At 43.0% G+C, this 21297-nt stretch overlaps 1 protein-coding gene across 1 annotated transcript in view; it reads right to left on the bottom strand.

Annotated features, from left to right (window-relative positions):
• The window catches only part of LOC126237463 (dehydrogenase/reductase SDR family member 11-like), a 119789-nt gene extending 98715 nt beyond the window's left edge, over positions 1-21074 (bottom strand). The window contains exon 1 of the mRNA XM_049947601.1: positions 20932-21074. Coding sequence (XP_049803558.1) covers positions 20932-21063 — 132 coding nt within the window. The 5' untranslated portion in view covers positions 21064-21074. The remainder of the gene's footprint in view (positions 1-20931) is intronic.
• Positions 21075-21297: the final 223 nt, after the last annotated feature.

Raw genomic sequence — 21297 nt, 5'->3', positions numbered from 1 at the left:
TACATAATTTTCTTTTCAACTACTTGGTAATTTCTTTTGGTAGAGTAAGTTATCGTGATGCATCACTCTAGTGTTAAGATGTGACATAGGTATTAGACATGGCCATTTTTAGTGTAATATTTTTTCTGCTTGAGCTATGTGATGTTTAGAGACAAGTTTTTTTTTGCTGCTGCTGTTTGCCATGCATAGTGCTACTAAATTTCACTTTGTATTATTCTTTTAAGCCAGTTTTACTACTGATTTATTTTTCTTGTTGCTGCACATTGGCTCATATTAGTTGTAATGTTGAATTGCTTGGTAATTTAGATTTACTGTAGGTTGCTTTGCAAATTTCCATTTTTTTGTCATTGCTGTTTGTGTTAATTGTTTTGTGCTGCTGCATTGCCTTGTCCCTTAGTTTAGAATCTGAGCTCAGTAGATTTAAGTTAGGTTAAGAGGGGGTAGACTATATAAGAAACTAACTATGATGAATTGGAAGCAATGCATTGACAAGGTATATAAAAAAAAGATTTGGGCCAAAATGAGTATTGTACAATGAGAAATAATTATTTTGAAAGAAATATGAATAGAATACAGGAAGGAGGTTTAGATAGGACTTTTTGGCAATGATGATGAATGAAGGGAGATCTCCAAGAAGTAAAGAAGGTTTCGTTTGCAAAATACTGCAGTAAAACAAACCCTGTCCTTTCCTTGTATTATTCCGCTATGTGTTTGTGTACCCTTGTGTATTTGTTTTCTTCCTGTCTCTGTGTAGTTTCATAAAATTTTTTCTTCTTCTAATACTAAGCTACATTCACTATGATGAGGAATACTGTTATCCTCAAATATAATTGGCATTAATAATATGTTATTTTCTTTGTAAAGATGTTTAGACATTATTCATTCTGTTTTTTTTAATGCTCATGTGTGAAGTTGATGTTTCGAAAGTTATTCTGATCTTTTATGTATGTACTCATGTCATAATTCCTGTAACACCGACGTATATGTTATTTCGATTCTTTTGTAAAGCCTGTATTACAAATGTTCTGTGTATTGTTATGTTCTATAATGATGTATTTTGTACCTTTGTAATTGTATTCTTATGTTATAAAATTGTAATTGACACCAGGTCATCAAATTACTAACTTGTAAGTTACATTTCACTGCACACGTTTATGTTGGTCATAGTATATGGACAATATGTGAGAAGTAGGGACTGTTAGTGTTTGCACGTGTGTTAATAATTCAGCAAGGGACTGGATAACAGCATTGCTGGTTCTAAGGACAATTCCAAAAACTTTGTGAGTGCACAAGTGGTGGTTATGGACTTGCTCTATTATCCGCAAGACTCTTCAATGGTGATTGTGCACCTGCATAGTCACAACAGATGGCTGCTGGCCATCTCTACAAGGACTACAGTGGGTCTGCATCTTTGATGACCAGTACCATTAGCTCTACAAGGACTACAGTGGGTCTACATCTTTGATGACCCACCAGTACCATTATTTCTACAAGGACTGCAGTGGGTCTGCACCTCTGGTGACCCACCAATACCGTAATCTCTACCAGGACTACAGTGGGTCTGCTGTGTGATGACCTACCTACCAATATTCTTCAAAACTTCGACTGACTCCGCTGTGGGTTTGCTCTGTTGTGGCCCATTACCTGTCAGTATGTCAAGAGTCAGCACTGTCTTTCCGTTGGAAGGACAACGCTACTTCTTCAAGACTGCATGGAAATCCACTAATTCCGTGTGCATTTTCTTTTACTGCTCAGACTTTGAGAAAAACACTGATATTTTACTGTGATGAACGATTAGGACTGTCTTTATGGACTGTGAGAAAGTTTAACTTTTGACCAACATTGTATCAATAAGTGTGTGCATTTGATTTCTTTGTTATTGTAATTATGAAAAAAATTTTCAAATCTGTATTGGCCACTGCCCAAACCAATTTGTAAAATTTTTTTGTGGGGAGCATGGGGGCTATGTAAGTAGGCTGTTTAGGTTTTTTTTTGGTAACGCCACCTCTGTATGAAAATCACTGGCTGTGCTGTGTGCAGTCTGTGGCTGCTTTGCATTGTTGTAATACTCGCCATTGTAGTGTTAGGCAGCTGGCTGGGAACAGCGCGTAGCGTTGCGCAGTTGGAGGGTTGGAGGTGAGCCGCCAGCAGTGGTGGATGTGGGGAGAGAGATGGCAGAGTTTTGAAATTTGTCATGAACTGCTCTATATATATATATATATATATATATATATATATATATATATATATATATATATATATATATATATGATGATATCAAGGTAAATACATTGTTTGTTCTCTATTAATATCTTTCATTTGCTAACTATCCCTATCAGTAGTTAGTGCCTTCCATAGTTTGAATCTTTTATTTAGCTGGCAGTAGTGGCGCTGGCTGATTGCAGTAGTGGGAGTAACCAAGATTTTTGTGAGGTAAGTGATTTGTGCAAAGTACAGGTTAATGTTAGTCAGGGCCATTCTCTTGCAGAGATTATTGAAAGTTAGATTGCGTTGCGCTAAAAATATTGTGCGTCAGCTTAAGCACAGTCGTGTATAAATTGTTCTAAGGGGACGTTTCAATGTGATGTACATGTATAGGCAAACAAACGATTACAATTTCCGAAAAATTGGATTCAGAAATCGAGCAAGTCAGTAACGCGTTGGTCCACCTCTAACCATTATACAAGCGGTTATTGATTGATAGAGTTTTTCGATGTCCTCCTGAGGGATATCGTGCCAAATTCCGTCCGCTTAGCGCGCTAGTTCGTCAAAATCTCGAGCTGCTTATAGGGCCCTGGGTTAATGCTCCGGGCTCCATCGGGCCTGAAGACCACATAGAGCTGCATGTTTATAGCTGTGGCGAAGATCGAACGCTTGTGTTCCTCCCCTGTCTCTCTCTCTCTCTCTCTCTGCTAGGTTGCTGTGCCGAATAAACGGAAAAATACAGCTTCTCACAAACCAAAATGAACAGTTAATTCAGTTCCTGTCTTGACTGTAGGCGACACGTGGAATTACATATGCATTCTGCAAATAGTAATACGAATTATGAAAACAGCATCTCAGTTACCCATTCACTATGTTAATAAACCCGGGGAGTACTATTAGAACATAAAACTATGAATAAAATATATAGGATGGCGCTATATGAATAATTACATGTAAACTACCAAATCAGAAGCGTGCTCCAAACGTACGAAATTTCTTCCTATAATTACGGACTATGTTTGACGTTAGTAGATTTCTCTTCGCGAGGAATGTACTTTTTCATAGTGCTATTCTGATTTTTACGCCCTCAATGTACCGTCCATCTGCCTAGGTAGCAGAGTTCCTTAACTTCGTCTACATCAAGATCCACAATTCTGATGTTAAATTTCTCGCTGTTCTCACTTCTGGCACTTCTCATTACTTTTGTCTTTAATCGATTTACTCTGTCCATATACTGTACTCAATACAACATTCATTTCATTCAACTGACCCTGTAAATCTTGATATTCATTGACGATAGCAATGATATCAGCGAATCTTATGATTTGTTTCCTTCGCTCTGAATTTTACCTCCATTCTTGAATCCTTCCTTTATTTCCGTCGTTGCTTCTTCGATGAACAGACTGAACAGCAGTGGTGAAAGACTACATCCCTACGTAACCTCCTTTTGAGTCCGAGCACTTTGTTCTTTGTCTTCCAGAGCAGAAATGATCGGACTAAAAAGGATGTAAGACGTTCCCATCTTAATCACGTAGAAAGTGCTTAGGGCTACTTGGAACAGCAGGTGAAACATAAAATCAATATCTTTGCAATATGGTAGCTCCACTGAGTGAAAAAGCAGTTAATGGCTTCAGGTGGATATACATGAACGAATTTGCGGGCTGTCTTTCTCGTCGAATCAAGGCCTTTGTCAAGGCGGTGTTACACAGAATAGCCTGATGTCTCTTTGTTGTCGCAAATTTTTTGTTCTGTGTGTTTACTGCGGTGACAGAGATAGCTAAAGCCAATCATAATTTCCCGGCGTACTGCATGAGCAAAACAATCCAGAACGAATAATCAGACCATCGAGGGTACATGTTTAGTGCCACGTGTCAGACTTTTATCTTTGAACTTTTCGCTCACGATATATGCTGGTACGGACTGAAGAATCGCTATCTCTCTTATTTTGTCAAGAAAACACCACTGTTATATGCTTATCTTATACAAGCCTAAGAGACCTGCTGAAGTTACAGATAATATGTGCGGCGTTGTGTCGAACTTGTCACATTTAAGGAACAGTAAAGATGTATGAATTACGTCTGTCATATTTTTAGCTGGCTGCAGTTGATAGCAGTGTCTATGTAGTATCTTTGTCCCAGTTAATAACTCTGGTAAGTTACTGCATGACTTTCCACTCAGTGGTCATTACGGCCAAAAGTAGTCTTTATCGCTATGCTGATAGCAACCTCGTTACGGAAAGGAAAGTCCAGACCACGTGCAGGTAGGTGCCTAAGTGTTGTACATCATCTTATACATTCTTGTTGTCTCAATACTCTCTGAACTCACGAGAATATAGCAATGCGTCCGAAGAGAAGGAGTCGAGGGGAGTGGTGGTGGAGTACGGGTGGCCTACAAAGTAACCTCCATCAAGTTAGACTGTTGTTTAACTCTGTTACCAATGTTGCAAAACCAAATCCATGATACGGCTACCAGAATGAAAAATGCTTCTTTAGTAGCACGAAAAGTGAGACAAATTCCTGGTAGAGTTAGGGATGTAAAATAAGAAAACTAGCTGTTCGATTTATCTAATAGATTCAAAGACATTTAAATAAAACATCTAGAGCTATTCGCCCTTTTTTACTTGTCAGTATTAATACTGATGTCATGTAACGTAATGCATTGTGTCAATTAAATTAACACGATACATGATGTCATATCGTATAGCATACACATGCTATCCATGTCATCCAACAAAGCACTTGTCATGTCGTGAAATATGACAGCGTGTCGTTAATGTTTAGGATGAATGCGTCCCCTCTGGGATACTTCCTGTTAAACGCTCGTATGCTTCCTGCTGTAGATGCGTCCACTCTCTAGAAGCACATAAATTTGTGCCTGTTTTTTCTTAAGCCCCTCACCATACCTGTAACAGCGGGTGGGTCTAAGAGAGCTCACTGCACTGGGAAAGTTGGTTTAACTCGTAAATAAACGCGAATACGTCAAGATGTTCTGATCTAAATTTCTTTGGAGCTGTCAGACAAGTCTAAAAGCTAGTTACCTTCCTTTACGTTCCTAACTCTGCCGAGGAGGTCTTCGTCTTTATTTTTTTTTTGTGCTACGATAGGAGCATTTTTCAATCTGGTCCCTAACTTTTACTCTACCACAATTTTGATATTAGAACGCCATAGCTCGACAACCGATGTAGATACTACGGTATATTGATAATTTTCACTTATGGACCGTCTGACAGCAACTGAATAAAACACAATTTTAGTGCCATACGCGTTTCGCCTTTATTTTCTGCAAGGCATCATCAGTGGCAGGTTGCGTAGACAGTTTCTCACATATTACGCTCCTGTTGCATTTTTGGTGTTGTTCTTCTTCTTATGAGCGTCAATTTGCTGTTTTTTCCGCATTCCACAGCACTATGCACTGAGCATTAAAACAAGCGCTCAGTGCATAGTGCTGTGGAATGCGGAAAAAACAGCAAATTGACGCTCATAAGAAGAAGAACAACACCAAAAATGCAACAGGAGCGTAATATGTAAGAAACTGTCTACGCAACCTGCCACTGATGATGCCTTGCAGAAAATAAAGGCGAAACGCGTATGGCACTAAAATTGTGTTTTATTCAGTTGCTGTCAGACGGTCCATAAGTGAAAATTATCAATATACCGTAGTATTACGCGCAACTGAGGAGGACAGGACCACAAAAGTTGACCGATGTAGATTTTTGTTGACTCGGACGACGAATGATCCGGTAAAAGTTTTTGTATCTTCTTTCGAACCATGTTGCTTGTGTCGTGGGAACGGATAAAACTTTTTACAAAACAACAGGGCGACCATTAATTAAGTTGCATAGCTCCTTAAAAAATTTCAACAGATTCGCTCAAGTTAGAAGCACAGATGTGGCGAGCCTAAAAACCTTGCAAAACGTGGTTTTTGCTCATAAAATCAGGATATAGGCAGATTTTTGAAAGCGAGTTTTCAGTTTTACTGTAAGAATGAATTTTTTATTTAACTGATTTCTTTCAACAGTGAGCGCATTCAATTCACGTAAAAACGAATTTCAGTTCGACTTGAAACCATCGTATCTGGACGAGGGATAAAGATTACTGTTTTTAAATAAATCCATTCTGACTTTATCCATTTATGTACCTTCGTGCAAAGTTTGAAGTGATTCGTATAAGTTTAAGGTATAGATGTGCTGCGCTAAAAAACCTCCCACAAAACCATGTTTTTTGCACGTAAAATCCAAACAAAGCGAGACTTTTTTAAATGGTTAAAACTTTTCTTAGACTAAGGTCTGAAATGCCGGTGGCCCAAATTTGACCCATCAGTCTCTCTCTAGCCCAGAATTATTTAATGGGGATTTTTTTTGCACGTAAAATCCGAACGGTGCACATACAAATGGTGCCATTAGCTGAACATTAACTTCAGCTCTACATCTACATCTACGTGATTACGCTGCTATTCACAATAAAGTGCCTGGCAGGGGGTTCCATGAACCTCCTTCAAGCTGTCTCTCTACCGTTCCACTCTCGAATGGCGCGCGGGAAAAACGAGCACTTAAATTTTTCTGTGCGAGCCCTGATTTCTCTTATTTCATCGTGATGATCATTTCTCCCTATGTAGGTGGGTGACGAAAGCATGTTTTCGCAATCGGAGAAGAAAACTGCTGATTGAAATTTAATGTGAAGATCCCGTCGCAACGAAAAACGCCTTTGTTTTAATGATTGCCACTCCAATGCACGTATCATGTCTGTGACACTAACACCCCTATTTCGCTATAATACAAAACGAGCTGCATTTCTTTGAACTTTTTCAATGTCATCCGTCAGTCCCCCCTGATGCGGATCCCACACAGCACAGCACTCCAGAATAGGGCGGACAAGCGTGGTGTAAGCAATCTCTTTAGTAGACCTGTTGCACCTTCTAAGTGTTCTGCCAATGAATCCGACTCTTTGGTTTGGTTCACCCACAACGTTATCTATGCGATCGTTCCAATTTAGGTTATCTGTAATTGCAATCCCTAAGTATTCAGTTGAATTTACAGATTTCAGATTTGTGTGACTTATAGTGTAATCGAAAGTTAGCGGCTTTCTTTTCGTACTCACGTGAATAACTTGACACATTTCTTTATTCAGGGTCAATTGCCGCTTCTCGCACCATACAGATATCTTATCTAAATCACTTTGCAATTCGTTCTGGTCATCTGATGACTTTACAAGACGGTAAATGACAGCATCATCTCCAAAACAATCTAAGACGGCTACTGAGATTGTCCCCTATGTCGTTAATATAGACCAGGAACAATCTTTTGCAAATGGAATTAATAGATTCGTACAATTTGACCTTACATCAGCTCCCGTACAAACCTTACTTAATATACTGTAACATAGCTAAAGACAGATGTTAGAATGAGTATATAAATGGCAGCTGGTCCGGGCTAAGCTCAAATACTCAAATAGGAACCGAGCACCAAGACCCCCTCCCACAAACCGCGTTATTAAAAGCGGCCTTTTCACAAATATTTTTTACACGAAACATAAAAAATGAAACTCACTCTACTGCATACATTTTACGAGTTAAATTCACGAGGAGACAATATTTTTTTTCATTAACGTCCTGCGTTAATAAATTTTGCCCACTCTGGATTAAAAGCCCACCTTTTCATCCAGTTTCGCAACATGACTGCTTCATTTGTTCTAGTAATAAACTATTGACATAATAACAGCTCCTTCTTGCAAGTAGGAAATTTGGATTCATCTTTGCCTTACCCCCCCCCCCCCCTCCACACACGCACACACACACATGAACCAAGGACCTTGCCGTTGGTGTGGAGGCTTGCGTGCCTCGGCGATACAGATAGCCGTACCGTAGGTACAACTACAGCGGAGGGGTATCTGTTGAGGGGCCAGACAAACGTGTGGTTCCTGAAGAGGGGCAGCAGCCTTTACATTAGTTTCAGGGGCAACAGTCTGGATGATTGACTGATCTGGCCTTGTAACACTAACCAAAATGGCCATGCTGTGCTGGTATTGCGAACGGCTGAAAGCAAAGGGAAACTGCAGCCGTAATTTTTCCCGAGGGCATGCAGCTTTACTGTATGGTTAAATGATGATGGCGTCCTCTTGGGTAAAATCTTCCGGAGGTAAAACAGTCCACCATTCGGATCTCCGGGCGGGGACTACTCAGGAGGACGTTATTATCAGGAGAAAGAAAACTGGCGTTCAACGGATCGGAGCGTGGAATGTCAGATCCCTTAATCGGGCAGGTAGGTTAGAAAATTTAAAAAGGGAAATGGTTAGGTTAAAGTTAGATATAGTGGGAATTAGTGAAGTTCGGTAGCAGGATGAACAAGACTTCTGGTCAGGTGACTACAGGGTTATAAATACAAAATCAAATAGGGGTAATGCAGGAGTAGGTTTAATAATGAATAGGAAAATAGGAATGCGGATAAGCTACTACAAACAGCATAATGAACGCATTATTGTGGCCAAGATAGATACGAAGGCCACGCCTCCCACAGTTGTACAAGTTTATATGCCAACTCGCTCCGCAGATGACGAAGAGATTGATGAAATGCATGATGAGATAAAAGAAATTATTCAGATAGTGAAGGGAGACGAAAATTTAATTGTCATGGGTGACTGGAACTCGATAGTAGGAAAAGGAAGAGAAGGAAACGTAGTAGGTGAATGTGGAATGGGATTAAGGAATGAAAGAGGAAGCCGCCTGGTAGAATTTTGCACAGAGCATAACTTAATCATAGCTAACACTTGGTTCAAGAATCATAAATGAAGGCTGTATACATGGAAGAAGCCTGAAGATACTGGAAGGTCTTAGATAGATTATATAATGATAAGACAGAGATTCAGGAACCAGGTTTTAAATAGTAAGGCATTTCCAGGAGCAGATGTGGACTCTGATCACAATCTATTGGTTATGAACTGTAGACTGAAATTGAAGAAACAGCAAAAAGGTGGGAATTTAAGGAGATGGGACCTGGATAAACTGCAAGAACCAGAGGTTGTAGAAAGCTTCAGTGAGAGCATTAGGGAACGAATGACAACAAAGGGGGAAAGAAATACAGTACAGCTTTGAGGGGTGAAGTAGTGACGGCGGCAGAGGATCAAGTAGGTAAAAAGACGAGGGCTAGTAGAAATCCTTGGGTAACGGAAGAGATACTGCATTTAACTGATAAAAGGAGAAAATATAAAAATACAGTAAATGAAGCAGGCAAAATGAATACAAACGTATCAAAAATGGGATCGACAGGAAGTGCAAAATGGCTAAGCAGGGATGGCTAGAGGACAAATGTAAGGATGTAGAGGCGCATATCACTAGGGGTAAGATAGATACTGCCTACAGGAAAATTAAAGAGACCTTTGAAGAAAGGAGAGCCACTTGCATGAATATCAAGAGCTCAGATGGAAACTCAGTTCTAACCAAAGAAGGGAAAGCGAAAAGGTGGAAGGAGTATATAGAGGGTCTATACAAGGGCGATGTACTTGAGGACAATATTATGGAAATGGAAGAGGATGTAGATGAAGATGAAATGGGAGATACGATACTGCGTGAAGAGTTTGACAGAGCACTGAAAGACCTGAGTCGAAACAAAGCCCCAGGAGTAGACAACATTCCATTAGAACTACTTACAGCCTTGGGAGAGGCAGACCTAACAAAACTCTACCATCTGGTGAGCAAGATGTATGAGTCAGGCGAAATATCATCAGACTTCAAGAAGAATATAATAATTCCAATCCCATAGAAAGCAGGTGTTGACAGATGTGAAAATTACCGAGTTATCAGTTTAATAAGCCACGGCTGCAAAGTACTAAGGCTAATTCTTTACAGACGAATGGAAAAAGTGGTAGAAGCCGACCTCGAGGAAGATCACTTTGGATTCCATAGAAATGTTGGAACACGTGGGGAAATACTGACCTTACGAATTATCTTAGAAGCTAGATTAAGGAAAGGCAAACCTACGTTTCTAGCATTTGTAGACTTAGAGAAAGCTTTTGACAATGTTGACTGGAATACTCTCTTTCAAATTCTGAAGGTGGCAGGGGTAAAATACAGGCACCGAAGGGCTATTTACAATTTGTACAGAAACCAGACGGCAGTTATAAGAGTCGAGGGGCATGAAAGCGAAGCAGTTTTTGGGAAGGGAGTGAGACAGGCTTGTAACCTATCCCCGATGTTATTCAATCTATATATTGAACAAGCAGTTAAGGAAACAAAAGAAAAATTCGGAGTCGGAATTAAAATCCATGGAGAAAAAATAAAAACTTTGAGGTTCACCGACGACATTTTAATTCTGTCAGAGACGGCAAAGGAACTGGAAGAGCAGTTGAATGGAGTGGACATTGTCTTGAAAGGAGGATATAACATGAACATCAACAGAAACAAAACGAGGATAATGGAATGTAGTCGAATTAAATCGGGTGATGCTGCGGGAATTAGATTAGGAAATGAGACACTTAAAGTAGTAAAGGAGTTTTGTTATTTGGGGAGCAAAACAACTGATGATGGTCGAAGTAGAGAGGATATAAAATGTAGACTGGCAATGGCAAGGAGAGCGTTTCTGAAGAAGAGAAATTTGTTAACATCGAGTATAGATTTAAGCGTCAGGAAGTCGTTTCTGAAAGTATTTGTATGGAGTGTAGCCATGTATGGAAGTGAAACGTGGACGATAAATAGTTTAGACAAGAAGAGAATAGAAGCTTTCGAAATGTTTTGCTACAGAAAAATGCTGAAGGTTAGATGGGTAGAACTAATGAGGAGGTATTGAATAGAATTGGTGAGAAGAGAAATTTGTGGCACAACTTGACTAGGAGAAGGGATCGGTTGGTGGGGCATATTCTGAGGCATAAAGGGATCACCAATTTAGTATTGAAGGGCAGATTCAGAAGGATGTTGGTTGCAGTAGGTACTGGGAGATGAAGAAGCTTGCACAGGATAGAGTAGCATGGAGAGCTGCATCGAACCAGTGTCTGGACTGAAGACCACAACAACAACAACTTTACCTTACAGCACACAGACACCTGCATCTACATCGAACACTACATAAGCACCCTGGACTGTGTAGAATCGTCTCTAGTCGGGACATTGGCTTCAGTTGCGTGAGGAAAGAACCCTTACGTTTCTTTAGGACTGCCATATAAGGTAAAGCCATTCGCTGATGACATAATTGTTGTATCCCGAGATTTAGTGATAAGACAATCCGTGTGCCGCACCGCCCTAGGACTTAAATGCAAGGGCCAGCAACCTTTTTCAAACATATCGCCTTAAAAGGCCAGCCAATTTTTGATACTTACTGAAATCCTGAACCGATTATGTCTACATCTGTTACAGACTCTTCATCACTGCACTGCCCACCCAAACCACCCATATAAAGTATACATAAGTAACTATTGGTGCTTGGTGGCCGCAATGTCCTATAAAGTCGTCCCGAATTTATTGGTTCCTATGGTTTTGCGAAACCCAGGTTTCGTCCAGACAAACCACACTCCTATTGACCTATGTATGCAATAAACGCACAGTCTGCAAAAATTTAGCTCTCAAAGCGGCAAATTTCCTTTCGGTCCTTAGAAAATTTGCATCCATTGTTTCTTTTTCCGAACTTAAAAGCGATGACCTAGAAGGTACAAAACGGACGTTTCCGCGCTTGTGTTCTCAGCTCCCTGTTGTAGTTCTGTACAGACTTCGCTGTACATTAATGCAGTATTCTAACTTAATCCTTCAGACCGCAACCTTTATTAACATCGTCTAGTCGAGTAAAGCTGTTTTCTCGTTTACATCCGCTGCGTGACGAATGGAAGAGATCAATTACACACGCAGCTTCTGAAGATGTTACGATTCCGCCAACACCTAGCACTCTCTTGTCTGAGACTCCACATGTTTCCACTGTCAGTTTTTGTGCTCGGGCAAAGTTAATGTTCGATTTAGCTTCTTCTCATCAACATGTACGTAGGAAAACCTTAACACAATAGATGTTACGCTTTAAATTTGTGTTTCCATATCCATTCGATACTGCCATAAGCAAAGATAATGTGCGCTAGCAACTATGTTAGGAGCACTTCGTTGATCTCCAGTATCGCTGTAACTAAACTGAAGAGCCAAAACAACTGTTACACATGCCTAATGTCGCGTAGGACCCTGCGAGCACGCAGAAGTGCCGCAACAGGACGTGGCATGGACTCGACTAACGCCTGAAGCAGTGCTTGAATAATGCAGGGCTGTCCATAAATTCGTAACGGTACAAGACGATGGAGATCTTTCCTGAACAGCACGTTGTAATGCATCGAAGGGAATTTGGTGGTCAGCGGAAGTGTTTAAACTTGGAAAATACACTCCTGGAAATGGAAAAAAGAACACATTGACACCGGTGTGTCAGACCCACCATACTTGCTCCGGACACTGCGAGAGGGCTGTACAAGCAATGATCACACGCACGGCACAGCGGACACACCAGGAACCGCGGTGTTGGCCGTCGAATGGCGCTAGCTGCGCAGCATTTGTGCACCGCCGCCGACAGTGTCAGCCAGTTTGCCGTGGCATACGGAGCTCCATCGCAGTCTTTAACACTGGTAGCATGCCGCGACAGCGTGGACGTGAACCGTACGTGCAGTTGACGGACTTTGAGCGAGGGCGTATAGTGGGCATGCGGGAGGCCGGGTGGACGTACCGCCGAATTGCTCAACACGTGGGGCGTGAGGTCTCCACAGTACATCGATGTTGTCGCCAGTGGTCGGCGGAAGGTGCACGTGCCCGTCGACCTGGGACCGGACCGCAGCGACGCACGGATGCACGCCAAGACCGTAGGATCCTACGCAGTGCCGTAGGGGACCGCACCGCCACTTCCCAGCAAATTAGGGACACTGTTGCTCCTGGGGTATCGGCGAGGACCATTCGCAACCGTCTCCATGAAGCTGGGCTACGGTCCCGCACACCGTTAGGCCGTCTTCCGCTCACGCCCCAACATCGTGCAGCCCGCCTCCAGTGGTGTCGCGACAGGCGTGAATGGAGGGACGAATGGAGACGTGTCATCTTCAGCGATGAGAGTCGCTTCTGCCTTGGTGCCAATGATGGTCGTATGCGTGTTTGGCGCCGTGCAGGTGAGCGCCACAATCAGGACTGCATACGACCGAGGCACACAGGGCCAACACCCGGCATCATGGTGTGGGGAGCGATCTCCTACACTGGCCGTACACCACTGGTGATCGTCGAGGGGACACTGAATAGTGCACGGTACATCCAAACCGTCATCGAACCCATCGTTCTACCATTCCTAGACCGGCAAGGGAACTTGCTGTTCCAACAGGACAATGCACGTCCGCATGTATCCCGTGCCACCCAACGTGCTCTAGAAGGTGTAAGTCAACTACCCTGGCCAGCAAGATCTCCGGATCTGTCCCCCATTGAGCATGTTTGGGACTGGATGAAGCGTCGTCTCACGCGGTCTGCACGTCCAGCACGAACGCTGGTCCAACTGAGGCGCCAGGTGGAAATGGCATGGCAAGCCGTTCCACAGGACTACATCCAGCATCTCTACGATCGTCTCCATGGGAGAATAGCAGCCTGCATTGCTGCGAAAGGTGGATATACACTGTACTAGTGCCGACATTGTGCATGCTCTGTTGCCTGTGTCTATGTGCCTGTGGTTCTGTCAGTGTGATCATGTGATGTATCTGACCCCAGGAATGTGTCAATAAAGTTTCCCCTTCCTGGGACAATGAATTCACGGTGTTCTTATTTCAATTTCCAGGAGTGTAGTTCCTGGAGACACACTGTAGCAATTCTGGAGATGTCGCATTGTCCTGCTGGAATTGCCCAAGTCCGTCGGAATGCACAATGGACATGAATGTATGCGTGTGATCAGACAGGACGCTTACGTACGTGTCACCTGTCAGAGTCGTATCTAGACGAATCAGGGGTCCCATATCACTTCAACTGGACAAATCCCACACTATTACAGAGCCTCCACCAGCTTGAACAGTCCACTGCTGATATCCAAGATCCATGGATTCGAAAGGTTGTCTCCATACCCGTACGTGTCCACCTCACAATTTGAAACGAGACTCGTCCGACCAGGCAACATGTTTCCAGTCATCAACAGTCCACTGTCGGTGTTGAAAGGCCCAGGCGAGGCGAAAAGCTTTGTGTCGCACAGTCATCAAGGCTACACGAGAGGGCCATCGGCTCTGAAAGCCCATATCGATGGTGTTTCGTTGAATTGTTCACTGGCTGACATTTGTTGATGGCCCAGCATTGAAATCTGTGTAAGTAGGCTGTTTAGGTTTTTTTATTGTTAACGCCACCTCTGTATGAAAATCACTAGCTGTGCTGTGTGCAGTCTGTGGCTGCTTTGCATTGTTGTAATACTGCCATTGTAGTGTTAGGCAGCTGGCTGTGAACAGCGCGTAGCGTAGCGCAGTTGGAGGTGAGCCGCCAGCAGTGATGTATGTGGGGAGAGAGATGGCGGAGTTTTGAAATTTGTCATGAACTGCTATATATATTATGACTATTGACGTAAATACATTGGTTGTTCTCTATTAAAATCTTTCATTTGCTAACTATGCCTATCAGTAGTTAGTGCCTTCAGTACTTTGAATCTTTTATTCAGCTGGCAGTAGTGGCGCTAGCTGTATTGCAGTAGCTTGAGAAGCGAAGATTTTTGTGAGGTAAGTGATTTGTGAAAGGTATAGTTTAATGTTAGTCAGGGCCCATTCTTTCGTAGGGATTTTTTTGAAAGTCAGATTGCGTTGCGCTAAAAATACTGTGTGTCAGTTTAAGCACAGTCGTGTATAATTGTTCAAAGGGGACGTTTCATATGGCGACCCTGCCAGGATACCTCACTGGAATCTTCTGATTTTTTTCTTGTAGTTTGTGTAATTAGTGTAGCTTTTGTTTATTGCTAGCGCGTAATTATAGAGAGAATTTCCTTTGTAGTTGTAGTTTTTCATTGTTGTACAGTAAAACTATGCCTATCAGTAGTTAGTGCCTTCAGTAGTTTGAATTTTTTATTTAGCTGGCAGTAGTGGCGCTAGCTGTATTGCAGTAGCTTGAGTAGCGAAGATTTTTGTGAGGTAAGTGATTTGTGAAAGGTATAGTTTAATGTTAGTCAGGGCCCATTCTTTTGTAGGGATTATTGAAAGTCAGATTGCGTTGCGCTAAAAATACTGTGTGTCAGTTTAAGCACAGTCGTGTATAATTGTTCAAAGGGGACGTTTCATCTGCAGCAATTTTGCGGAAGGTTTGCACTTCTGTCATGTTGAACGATTTTCTTCAGTCGTCGCTGGTCCCGTTCTTACAGGATCTTTTTCCGCCCGCTGCGATGTCAGGGATTTGATGTTTAACCGGATTCCATTCGTGAAATGGACGTACGGGAAAATCCGCACTTCATCACTGCCTCTGAAATGCTGTGTCCCATTACTCGTGGACCAACTATAGCACCACGTTCAAACTTACTTAAATCTTGATAACATGTCATTGTAGGAGCAGCAACCGATCTAACAAGTGCACCAGACGCTTGTTGTCTTATATACGCGTTGCCGTCCATATTCTGCCTGTTTACATATCTCTGTATTTGAATATTCATGCCTAGTTTCTTTGGCGTTTCAGTGTATACGTGTAGAAGAACGAGTCTGCGTAACAAAGCGAAACTGAGCACACGGAAGTAGTGAAACGTGATAACTTACTAGCGGGTACTCAACATGGAAACATCGCAAAGCTGACACGTGCGACCTTGAGCCAACCGGTTTTGTGACGGAGGCTGCAAGTGTTTCGCGTTATCCCGCGCAGCGCCGAACACAGTGCCTGCGAGATGCGTGGATCAGACTGTACCAGGCGCGGCTCGAAGTTAATGTTTCCGAGACGGAAGCACCCGAAAAGATATATTAAAATACATTACCCAACAGAGGATTACAGTATTTAAACACTCAGAAAGCATTTCGAATATTTTCTGCACTGGTTTAAACAATGACATTCAACGTTTTTGGAACTGTTGATATCGAGTGATGTTTTTCGAACAGGTAGTAGCTAGACATGGCTGCGCCTTGATATATCAGTTAGCTCCATGTAGCAGAGGCTTGTGAGCGTGGTCTCCACGTAGTACAGCTCTTTTGGCCCTCTCCAAGTCTCTGTTCATGCAGCCTAAGGGTGTCGTACCAATCTACAGATGATTTTCACGTTCTGGTGCTTACAAAGAAAGGTAATCAACAGAGCGGCCGAGCCTCTGGTATCGAATCTCTCACTCTGTATATTTCACTTGTACTTGGTCGAGTCATGAACATGGTGCATGTAAACCTGATCGAAACATGAATCAAGAACAAAAACAATGCAGATATATGCAGGGGTACGAGATGTGACAAAGTAATGATATTGGTTACAAAAAGCATCTTTATTTACATTTTTAATCAACTACATTGATATCAACTTCAATGTGACGTCTTTGTACCTTCACACGCTCCATCGGTGTTTCCATTGTTGGTAGCATCTCTCAAACTCATCTTCACGTCTTTTAATGCTGTCGGATTAATAAGAAGTTTGTGATAGCACTGAAGCGGATTTTGGCGTCAAAAAATGCCAAGCATTCAATGCAGTATGGGATGGTGCATTATCGTGATGCATGATCCAGTTGTTAGCAATATATGAACATACACGATGGTCCCGGTTTCGAAATCTGTCGAGAATTTCTTGGTAATAGTATGAGTTTACTGTTTGGTCTGGAGGTAATCATTCTTTGTGCACAATACCTGTGGAGTCAAAGAATCAAACAAGCGTGCTTTCTTTGGTCTTGGCGATTCCATTGTGAACTTTGACATTAGGTCTCGAAATCATACTAGTAAAAGTAACTTTCATCACCAGTGGCAGTTCGGTCCAGTAGTTCTAGGTTCAGTTTTACTTGCTTCAACACACTGGCAGCCACAGCCCTCCGTTGATCTTTTTGTTGCCGTGTGAGATTTTTGGGACTCATTTTGGCACAAACTCTTCCGATTCCCAGATTTTCTGTCAGTATCAGATGGACAGTTTCCAGATGAATGTTCAGTTTGTTTGCAATTATTCTCACAGTTAATCTTCGATCGGCTTATACAAGTTCTCTCACCCTGGACCTGTTGTCAACTATTCGTGGTGTTGATACTCGCCCACTGAGGTGTTCACTTTCGACATTGGTTCTTCTTTCAGAAAACATTAGGTGCCAACGAAACACTTGTGGCCTTGATAAAACCTCGTTACTAAAAGCCTGCAGCAGATTCCATATGTAACTGCAGCATTATCAATGGAATACTGGTGAGTATTACTTCGTGATTCGATTTTTGTGGCGAGAAGCAGACACAGGACTTCGCTCTTCAAGATGCCGTTCTATTGTAAGTGCACGCCACTTGTAGTTGCGATGGGGAAAGGCTAAGGTCACACACTGCTTGCTGTAGCAGGCTGTTGGGTTGCCACCGTTCTCCGTTATTTGCAGAATGCATCCCAATCTCGGTCTTCCTCTGCAGTTTCTAGCCTCTACAGCTCCCTCTAGTACAATTGAACTTACTCTCTGATGTTTTAACAGATGTCCTATCATCTTGGCCCTTCTTGTTGTCAGTGTTTTCATATACTCCTTTTCTCTCCGACTGTGCGAACCGTCTCATTCCTTACCTTATTATCTCACCTAATTTTCACCATTCGTCTGCAGCACCACATCACAGATACTTCGATTCTCTTCTGTTCCGTTTTCCCGCATTCCAATCCATATTTCACTACCATACAAGCTGTACTCCAGGCGTATGTTCTCAGAAATTTCTTCGTCAAATTAAGGCATGCGTTAGAGAGTAACAAACTTCTCTTCGCCAGGAATGCCCTTTTTGCCAGTGCTTGTCTGCTTTTTACGTCCTCCTTGCTCCGTCCATCATGGGTTATTTTGCTGCTGAGAGTCAACCCACAGCGGTAGGGAAGGACTTAGCTGGTACGACATGACGCGAAGGTGACGGCTCCGCCTGTATTCGACACACGCCAAACTCGAATTCCTCCCGAGACTCGTCAAACTGACACATCATTCACTTAGCGCTATCGGCGCTTAACCTACCATCGACCTGTGTGAGGGAAAAAGTGCTGATCGTTGGGTAATGGATCGCGGACCCTTCACACTCTATGACACTATTTCCTACCTACAAGTTAATCACTTGACTTACGAAGTATATAAACGCAGCAGAGGGCTACTATGTTGTTAATACAGATCAGGAACAATAGAGGGCCTATAACACTTCCTTGGGGAACGCCGGATATTGCTTCTGTTCTACGTTTTACTCGATGACTTTCCGTCTATTACTACGAAGTGTGACGTTCCTGACAGGAAATCACGAATCCAGTAGCACAGCTGAGACGATATTCTGAGGCGATATTCCATAGGCACGCAGTTTGGTTAGAACACGCTTATGAGCAATGGTGTCGAAAGTCTTCCGGTTATCTAAAAATATGGAATCAGTTTGACATCCCTTGTCGATATCACGCATCGCTTCATGAGTATAAAGAAATAGCCGTGTTTCACAAGAACGATATTTTCTGAATCCGTGCTGACTATGTGTCAATAAATCGTTCTCTTCGAGATACTTCGAACACAGTATACAGGGTGTTACAAAAAGGTACGGCCAAACTTTCAGGAAACATTCCTCACACACAAATAAAGAAAAGATGTTATGTGGACATGTGTCCAGAAACGCTTAATTTCCATGTTAGAGCTCATTTTAGTGTAGTCAGTATGTACTGTACTTCCTCGATTCACCGCCAGTTGGCCCAGTTGAAGGAAGGTAATGTTGACTTCGGTGCTTGCGTTGATATGCGACTCATTGCTCTACAGTACTAGCATCAAGCACATCAGTACGTAGCTTCAACAGGTTAGTGTTCATCACGAACGTGGTTTTGCAGTCAGTGCAATGTTTACAAATGCGGAGTTGGCAGATGCCCATTTGATGTATGGATTAGCACGGGGAAATAGCCGTGGCGCGGTACGTTTGTATCGAGACAGATTTCCAGAACGAAGGTGTCCCGACAGGAAGACGTTCGAAGCAATTGATCGGCGTCTTAGGGAGCACGGAACATTCCAGCCTATGACTGGCGACTGGGGAAGACCTAGAACGACGAGGACACCTGCAATGGACGAGACAATTCTTCGTGCAGTTGACGATAACCCTAATGTCAGCGTCAGAGAAGTTGCTGCTGTACAAGGTAACGTTGACCACGTCACTGTATGGGAAGTGCTACGGGAGAACCAGTTGTTTCCATACCATGTACAGCGTGTGCAGGCACTGTCAGCAGCTCATTGGCCTCCACGGGTACACTTCTGCGAATGGTTCATCCAACAATGTATCAATCCTCATTTCAGTGCAAATGTTCTCTTTACGGATGAGGCTTCATTCCAACGTGATCAAATTGTAAATTTTCACAATCAACATGTGTGAGCTGACGAGAATCCGCACGCAATTGTACAATCACGTCATCAACACAGATTTTCTGTGAACGTTTGGGCAGGAATTGTTGGTGATGTCTTGATTGGGCGTTCTCGCTTCCCGCGCCCGGGTTCCCGGGTTCGATTCCCGGCCGGGTCAGGGATTTTCTCTGCCTCGTGATGACTGGGTGTTGTGTGATGTCCTTAGGTTAGTTAGGGTTAAGTATTTCTAAGTTCTAGGGGACTGATGACCATAGCTGTTAAGTCCCATAGTGCTCAGAGCCATTTGAACCTCTTGATTGGGCCCCATGTTCTTCCACTTACGCTCAATGGAGCACGTTATCATGATTTCATACGGGATACTCTACCTGTGCTGCTAGAACATGTGCCTTTACAAGTACGACACAACATGTGGTTCATGCACGATGGAGCTCCTGCACATTTCAGTCGAAGTGTTCGTACGCTTCTCAACAACAGATTCGGTGACCGATGGATTGGTAGAGGCGGACCAATTTCTTGGCCTCCACACTCTCCTGACCTCAACTCTCTTGACTTTCATTTATGGGGGCATTTGAAACCTCTTGTCTACGCAACCCCGGTACCAAATGTAGAGACTCTTCGTGCTCGTATTGTGGACGGCTGTGATACAATACGCCGTTCTCCAGGGCTGCATCAGCGCATCAGGGATTCCTCGCTAACGGAGGACATTTTGAACATTTCCTGTAACAAAGTGTTTGAAGTCACGCTGGTACGTTCTGTTTCTGTGTGTTTCCATTCCATGATTAATGTGATTTGAAGAGAAGTAATAAAATGAGCTCTAACATGGAAAGTAAGCGTTTCCGGACACATGTCCACATAACATACTTTCTTTCTTTGTGTGTGAGGAATGTTTCCTGAAAATTTGGCCGTACCTCTTTGTAACACCCTGTATATTCCAAAACCCTACTGCAAATCGACGTTAGTGATATGGGCCTGTAATTCAGCAGATTACTCCTACGTCCGTTTATGGATATCGGTGTGACTTGAGCAATTTTCCAGTCTTTAGATACGTATCTTTCTGTATATAATTGCTCAATATGGAGCTATTGTATCAGCATACTCTGAAAGGAAAGTGGCGGTATACAATCAGGACAGGAGCCATTGCTTTTATTAAGCGATTTAAGCTGCTTTGTTACACTGAGGTTATAGAGTTAACATTGTGCAGTTACTAATGACATAGTAGCTTTATAGTGTGCGCACGTGCATGTGTGTGTGTGTGTGTGTGTGTGTGTGTGTGTGTGTGCGTGTGTGTTTAGGGTGGCTTGGCTTACCTCCATCCTGTCCGGCTGCAAATCTGCGCCCACCACGGTGACACCGTGCCGCAGCAGCGCCCTCGCGATGGCAGCGCCGATGCCGGAACTGGCTCCTGTCACCATGGCAAGTCGACCCGCGTACCTCTGCATGGTGGCGCTGTACGGCGCGGACTGACGGCAAGCTCTTACACAACGCCCGCGCTCCTTATACCGGTACCACCCCACCTCCCTTCGTCCGTTCCCCTCCCAGCTCGTGGCGTCTCACGCGCTAGCCTTGTCCAATAACAGCTCAACACCGTGCTGTTATCCGGTCGGCGAGTCGGGCAGGCAAACCCGCATTCCTGCAGTCAAGTGCCTTAGCCCGTAGCATCATTACTTGTCACG

Source organism: Schistocerca nitens, chromosome 2 (assembly GCF_023898315.1).
Source record: "Schistocerca nitens isolate TAMUIC-IGC-003100 chromosome 2, iqSchNite1.1, whole genome shotgun sequence".
In the NCBI taxonomy this organism is placed as follows: domain Eukaryota; kingdom Metazoa; phylum Arthropoda; class Insecta; order Orthoptera; family Acrididae; genus Schistocerca; species Schistocerca nitens.
Note: the sequence above shows the minus strand (reverse complement) of the source record. Positions and strands in the feature narration are given on the sequence as shown.